General features: G+C 34.3%; 1 protein-coding gene across 6 annotated transcripts in view; it reads left to right on the top strand.

Annotated features, from left to right (window-relative positions):
- The first annotated feature begins 2443 nt into the window (after positions 1–2443).
- Positions 2444–7663, top strand: part of LOC127417418 (chromodomain-helicase-DNA-binding protein 2-like) — a 38638-nt gene continuing 33418 nt past the window's right edge. For all 6 annotated transcript variants that reach the window (XR_007893272.1, XR_007893271.1, XM_051657465.1 and 3 more), the window contains exons 1-2: positions 2444–2987; positions 3338–3448. Coding sequence is in view for 4 of the 6 variants with exons in the window: in XM_051657465.1 (XP_051513425.1) it covers positions 3387–3448 (62 nt within the window). In the remaining 2 variants the exon portion in view is untranslated. The remainder of the gene's footprint in view (positions 2988–3337; positions 3449–7663) is intronic.

The following is a 7663-nucleotide window of genomic DNA, read 5'->3' as shown; positions in this document are numbered from 1 at the left end:
GTAGAATTTTAATTTGGCTCATCACTCGACACTTACAATAAATTATGAGCATTAGGCTTCGTGACATTTTCAAGCAGTGAGTAATGCCATCCATTCATTGAGAAGGAAGTTCTAATTTCATTCAAGCTTGAGTCTTCACTTGGCAGTTTCCATTTAAGGGTATTTGGTCACTTCAGTCGCTTCTATGAAATTTACTTCATACCCCAGAGTCTTCATATGAATGGCCATTGAATACAAAAGACTAATCTGATTTGCAAACTTTGTTTGTAAACTTTAATAACAATGTTATTACATAGTACGGACATGTCGTTTCAGCCATTCATTTCATTGCTATTTCAATGCAATGCTAAAGGCCTAGATACACTTCGTTTTTCATGTTTCGGATTGTGCTCTATTGACCGCAAGCTAATATGAATGTTCACATGCGCACTATGACTACTTTGGTTTACACTTTTAGTACAGTATAAAAATGTGCCGACAATGGGCCAAATGCGGACAGTCCTTGCAGACTGTGCTGATGACTAAATGTGCGTCACTCGTACTTCGCGTGTTCCAATCAGCAAGGCGGACAACCGAAGTATACTTTGACCTCAACTATTGTAGCTCTTCAACTTTTGACTTGACTTTTTTTATGCCACAATGTTGTTGCATCATCAACAATAATGGCCAATAATACATGAGAAGATACCTTTTGAGAAACAATTATAGCTAGAAATGGCTAACCACAGAAAATAAAGCTAAATGACAGACATGTTTTAGCAGTCCAGTGTTTTAAAATAGTTGATGTGGTGCGTATATTCTTGTTATACATGTTGGGATCATCTGAAATGCGGGTCTATCGTCAAGCAACTTTGACTATCAATGAGTAAATTTGATATAGAGACTTGATATAGTTTTCTGCTAGTTGAAATTGTTTATGTAGCGTTTTTGATAATGCTTAAGAAATTGCATGAATAGTGCATCTTTCGCAAACATTTTTAGGTGAAAGTAATGAAATGTCGTAAAAGTGTCTGTGACACCTTGATAAGTGTGCTATTGCTAGGATATTATCGTCCAACATGCATATATTGAGAACAATGCAATATATTTTTTTTTTTATAATTGACTATCATAATGCTTTTAATGGTGGAGTTGTGCATGCCACTCAATGTTGAAGTCACCCTAATTGATGATTTAAAGCTACCTCGAGTGATGAGGCATCTGTCTAAAACTTTCTTGAGCTTTAATCACTAGACTAGCTAAAGAACTATATAAAAAAAGGATTCTACAGGTTTATGAAATAATTTTGTACATAGCCATACCATAGATGTACATTTAAAATTCACATCATCATGAAGAATACATTGGGGGTTTACATGTTTTTCCTTCTTTTTGATTTCATTAAGAACCAATTCTGGACAGTGAAGTGGAGACTTCTGCTTTATGAGGAAGATGGCGGCTCAGATTTTGCTTTTGGATTTGGAAAGACACATTTCATTTGTTTGATTTGCTCTGATATTCGAATTGATTTATGTGCTCAACAATTGTATGTATTTTACATGTTCCTCAGCTCACTCATATTTTTCTACTTTCGTGTTTGTATCGATGAAATTATGTCTGTATTTCAAATTTTCAATATGCTATTTTGATTTTTTTAAATAAAATTTTCATGATTGAACAATTTCCACTTGCTGTTTATGGATGGAGAATTATTTGTTTTTTCAAAATATTTACATTTTATCTTTGTGCTAAATATAAAAGATTAATACAAAGTCCAGGTTTTATTTATTAATTTTTTACTCTGACCATCTGATCTGTTATGTTACTATACATTTTTAAAGTTTATTGACAAGCTAGCAGTAGTTAGCTGATATTTAAATTAATTTAAAGGGTTTATGTTCAGTCTTTAATTGGCCTTTCAGATATTTTTTTGAGGGGGCAGATAAATTTGTTCGTTGTGTCCCAACGCTAAGTACGCAACATGCAAAATATTTTCAGGTTTTATGGTGCATAATCTATTGCATTCAAGGATACAACCACACATTTCTTGTTTAATTAAAACAATTACGCATTTGCTCAAGTAGCTGCCTGCAAAAGCTTCGGTACCTGCAACTGTCCTCTTTAAAATGACTTAACATAATGATACAATTACACATACATACACATGCAAAGGGTTAAAATGGTCCAAATGGTGTCCAGTGTAGTCCAACATTGCAAAATGGCTCCTTGTGTCTCATTTCCTGTCTGTGCAGGAAGTGAAGGCTCACAGAAATATTAATATCATAAAGAAAAAGGATAAAACTGCCCTTGGTGCCTACTAATCATTTACTCAAATACTATAACTGTTGTTTAGCATTACCTTTACCCTTTAATTTATCTGTAAAACAACTAGTTTTTATTTAAAATAAAAGGGGTGGGACTTTGGTTCATCACCTGAGCTCTGGGTAAATGGAGAGAACGTCAATCAAAGGCTGAAGCTCTCAGAGCTAGGAAGGCGCTTTAGATGGCGGATGAACCTTGGGAAGGGGAGAGCGTTGAGCCTCGCACGGCTCTCTTTAGCACTTGTGTCTCAACTTTGGTGAACTTTGAGTTCCGCTCAGGACACCATAGTCGCGCGAATTCGTTCATTTTTTTACGTTTTGGAATCTAAAATTTAGATTTTGTGACTTTGTTTCGTCGAAACATGCTCTGCTGCGTGCGTAGAGTGGCCAGTCGTTGTTTTCACTGCCTTGTACTGGCAGCCATGGCGGTCCTCCATTTTTAGTGCGCTCTGCTGGGCTCCTCTCTCTCTCTCACACACACACACACACACACACGCTCTCCAGTGAAATAGCCAGCCTTGGATTACTGCTACTATTTTTCGTTTCGAATATTATTCCGAGTATTATTTTCATCGAAGTCATGGAATATTTTATATGTTTTTTTTTGCTTTGTTCTAATGGCCAAACAAAGCGATTTGTTTTGTCAGATTTGAATGTACTGCTACAATCCTCCTGTCAATGGAATAGGTATGTTTACATTGTTTCTTTTCTATTGTCTATTTGATTTTGTTTCATCGTGATGTTTTAATCGTCCTTTGTCTGATGACGCAGTAAGAATTTGTGCATGTGCCTGTGTGAATCTGTTGCCTTGAAATGCCATCGACACGTGTGTTATTTGACAACGAATAGAGTCAAGCAGGTGTCATTTCAGTTCCGGTGCTTTATACCTTAAGAAATAATGTAACATTATTTTAAATCGTCTGAGTCCAAGTTGCTTTTTTCCATATGCCGCAACTGCAGGACTTTTTTTTTTTTTTTTTTGCTGTCCTTAAAAGCCGACTGACTCGGTGGTTCATCCCACTTTCAACTTTTGACAGTTAATACCTGGACAAAAGACCATCATTAACAAAAACCCAAGACAAAATCATGATGAAGAATAAGAATAAAAAGCAGGAAGACGAAGGCTCGACCCAAAGCAATGCTTCCAGGTACGATCTTTCATATTTTTCTCCTTTTTTAACATGTGTCTTGATTGTTTACCTTTACAAGCATGATTGATCACCTGTGCAATTGTTTAAACCACAGTGTCCGTGAAATATTTGGGTTTCGGATCATTGACCTTGGCATAGATGAATAGCCTCACCCTAATTTTGCTTGCATTTTTAAAACTGAATACAAGGCCTATGGGCCTTACTGATGGACTTTACCAAAATCTGTACTTAAGATGCCCAGTGTTTTTATAGAGTTTTGAGCAGTACTTAGAATTGTAATATTTTCAGTTTTAAAGTGACTGTATGAAATGACATTGTCTGATTAGTATGTGCTGCATTGCACCACTCTATGTGAGGTTAATTACATTTTAAACAGTTTTTCTCTCACATCACACGTGTTTAGAAACAGTTGAGCAATTGATAGCTATAAATTAATGTAGCATTTCCCATATACAGGACTTGTTCAGTTTTATGCAGAGCCAATAATTTTGGAATTTACCATTTTAATGATATCCACAACATACAATTTCAGTGTTTAAAGTATCACATTTTAGAAAAGTTAGTTTATTTATTTATTTATTTTTATATATATGTATACACATGGGCCTGTGTGTTTAACATAACCTTGATTTTTGTTTTTGACATTATTATATTATAAATTATATTTTTTTATTTTATTTATTTTGCCTGTACAATTGCCCTTTTTTTTTTTTTTTTTCTTTTTGACAGGCCATTACATTTGCAGGAAGTTTAATTACTTTTACTTGACAGTGTTTTATAAAATAACAAAAGGATGGTGTCCCATCCTTAAGTGTTATTTGTTTGGTCTCACACAACCTGGACCTGTGTAAATTAAGATCTATATATTATAGGTTAAAGGTATCATATCTTTATGTAGAATTACCTAATGACATGTGGTGTTACCTCATATTATCATATTAATTCATTACATGCTGAACACATTTATTCCAAAACTAAAACCACTTGAGAAAAATAAATAAAATACTGTATATAATAAGTAATGTTCCTAAAAATATGTTGGCATATTTTTGCAATGAAAAAATAAAGATGAATTAATTATCCCCATTGTTGATGACCAAAATTGTAGGTTTGAGTCATAATGGTTTCCAACAAAACAAAATTTTTGTTTGCACCTAAAAGACAATTGATGATACAACAATACAAATGATCTATTGTAAATAACCATGTACCCTAATTGTCCCCTCACACCAAATAAAAAAGAAAAAGACTGTCCTGTTCTTATTGGAAAATGCAGTGGAAGAACATTTTTACGGTCGCTTTACTAGTGATCGACCGATATAGCCAATGCCGATATCCAGAAAGCAGGGTGGCCGGTACATTACACAATTTTATAAAGTAAATAACATAAACATAAAATTGGTAAAAAAATTAATAAACTCTTATTTAGCACTATATTTACTCAATTTCACACAAAACTTTAACTTAAAAATTTAAAAAACAAATATTCTGTTTTAAGTGGTAGATAGCATTTTCTTCTGATTTCTGTTTAGTCATCAAATATTTGTAATTTATTTGCACATGAAAAAATTGTTTATATATTAGGAAGAAGGAAATAACAGAACACACAGTAGTCCAGCAACCATGAATGGCATGTGTGCATTAACAATCACATTTTCTCAAAAAATACAGAATCAAAACCAATTGTACATACAGTGCACAGCGAATAAGACATTTACTCATAGCACCTGTGAAACGCTTTTACCTTGAAGTTGCACTCGTGCTCATGTGGATCCACCGTGAGCAATAGCAATCTCCTGACAGTTTAAACGGCCTGGATTGCCTGCTTGGATTGTCACGGACTGACAGTCATAAATTGTGAAACAGAGGAACTTTTGATCCTGAAGTTTTTGATTCTGGCTGATAGAATACACGCTTCAGAGAAAGATATTAGATGAGCACTCGACAGGAAGAAAATGCTGGATTTTCATGAGGTTCGTGAATCTGTTTAAAGTAGATATGCGCATATTTGCAGAAGGTATATGATATTAGTTTTATTGATATTTGCCTTTTTATCATAAGACAAGACAGTTAAAAGTTACAGGGAACTGTTGAGGAGAGAGAGGGAGAATGAAACAGGTGAGCACTTTCACATTTATGAGCTCAAACGTGTCTGCCGTGGCTCTGATATGCAGTCCATTTAAATGAGACTGTGTTGCACACCGGTCTATTGTAGTAACACGATGGCACGTAACAACAAAATGAACCATGACTGGTCATTTGCATGTCTCAGTCGTGTCACATGCAAGCAGGTGATTCTCACTGCTCAAGAACAAATCGAGCAAACGGGAAAATGTAATGGCCGTTGACGATAATTAAAAAATTCTGAATATCAGCCGATTTATTGGCCTGGGCGATATATCGGTCGACCACTAGACTTTACAATCACAGTTATGCTCATTTACATAAGAAAACAGGAACTGTTGAACTATTGAGTTGTAAAGATTCAACACTGGGTTATATTATCACAAACTTATGCACAGCTCATCTTTCCCAGATATTTCTCTATCTGTCTGTCTATCTGTCTTATTCAGTGGATTTTTGAAAAAGTACCCATAAGTCAACACATGGCAATGAAAGTATGTATCCACACAGCCATAATTGCAACATGGAATTGTCATTTACCTTGAGTAGTATTTTATAAATCTGCATACAGAATTAATGTAGCTTTTATAATTTTCATAAAATATAAGGTACGACCCTTACCCTGTTATATAGAAGTGGACATCATATCTGTCTAAAAAAAGATATAATTGAACACAGGAATGTTTTGATGTACTAAGTTATGTAGGGCTTATGGCCTGTCCAATTAATATGGCTGTGCCTGTCAGTAGTTTTATTCTGAATTGATACATTCTAAATGGGGGAAAAATAAAACCTTAACAACTTTCTACACAAGCTTAATGCAGTGATTTGATATAATAGTTCCAGTGTATAGGTTCTCTAGAATCAGTGTTGGGTAAGTTACTCTAAAAGTAACTACTAACTACTAATTACATTTTCTACAGTGTAATTAGATAACTGTACTAATTACTCTCTGAAAAGTAATTGCATTACTTATTACTAATTACTTTCTAAAACCCTTATCAACCTTGACCAGATGAAAAATACAAGGATAGACATGAAATTGTTCTTTTTAATTCTTTCAAATAAATCATATAAAATCAAATACATTATTCATGAACTGGCCAAAGAATTTAAGGGGGCTGCATTAAATTAGAAAACATACATTTAACATTAGACGTTAAATTTAGATTTTATATTCACTATTGTTTTATATAGAATTGTTCTATAGTCAATACAGTATTTAACACAATTACATCAGAAGTAACAAAATTACTGAAACTTTAAGAGTAATCCCTTTTTTCAATGAAGTACAGTAATTAATTACTTAATAATGCATTACACCCAACACTGTCTAGAATTGACATATAGCCCTGGATTCAAAAGATGTTTGCCAACATTTACAGGTTGAAAGAAAGTAATTTCTTCTGTGTTAAAGATGCTTATAAGAGCACTTATCAATTTGATACACTTAAAGCATAGCTTTACTGTTGTTTTGCCCAGGCAGCCATTTTCTACACATTACTGTAAGCTGTAAGAGCTGAAAGAGATTTTATAGATGCATTATTTTTCAATGCTAAAGCCTATATGCTTTATATTTTATGTTATCACATAGCTTAGTTCAACATAAAATGCTATTATGTTTAATCCCTGTATGATACTGTCTTAATTTTATGGCTGGAGTGCCTCAAAGTCACAAAATGGCTCTTGCTTTATGCTGCATAGCTTGTATTAGTTGCAGCATTACATAAAAGGTGTTTGGAACTACAGGCAGTGGAAGCAGGAAGTATTTTGGAGGTCATATGACTTCATACTGAGTTTTGATTGGGCCTTTCTTTGTCTAGCGATATGCAGCCAATGAGAATTCAGGTGAGAGGTTAGGTCTGCCCATATGTGATGTCAGTAGCCATATAAGGACAGTCTGGCTGGTATGGCTGGTTCATCAGCAGCTGTTGTGCTCCCCCTAGCAAATGAAGGGGGAGGTAGTTTCTAGCAGCGTTCCAACATATCACTTAATGTGCCCGGTCTCATGTTTAGCTCAGCATTATGTGTTCCCATGAATGTATCAAATTAAATATTTTCAGTTGAGGCATAACGAAAACATTTTGG

Source organism: Myxocyprinus asiaticus, chromosome 26 (assembly GCF_019703515.2).
Source record: "Myxocyprinus asiaticus isolate MX2 ecotype Aquarium Trade chromosome 26, UBuf_Myxa_2, whole genome shotgun sequence".
NCBI classification, from domain to species: domain Eukaryota; kingdom Metazoa; phylum Chordata; class Actinopteri; order Cypriniformes; family Catostomidae; genus Myxocyprinus; species Myxocyprinus asiaticus.
Note: the sequence above shows the minus strand (reverse complement) of the source record. Positions and strands in the feature narration are given on the sequence as shown.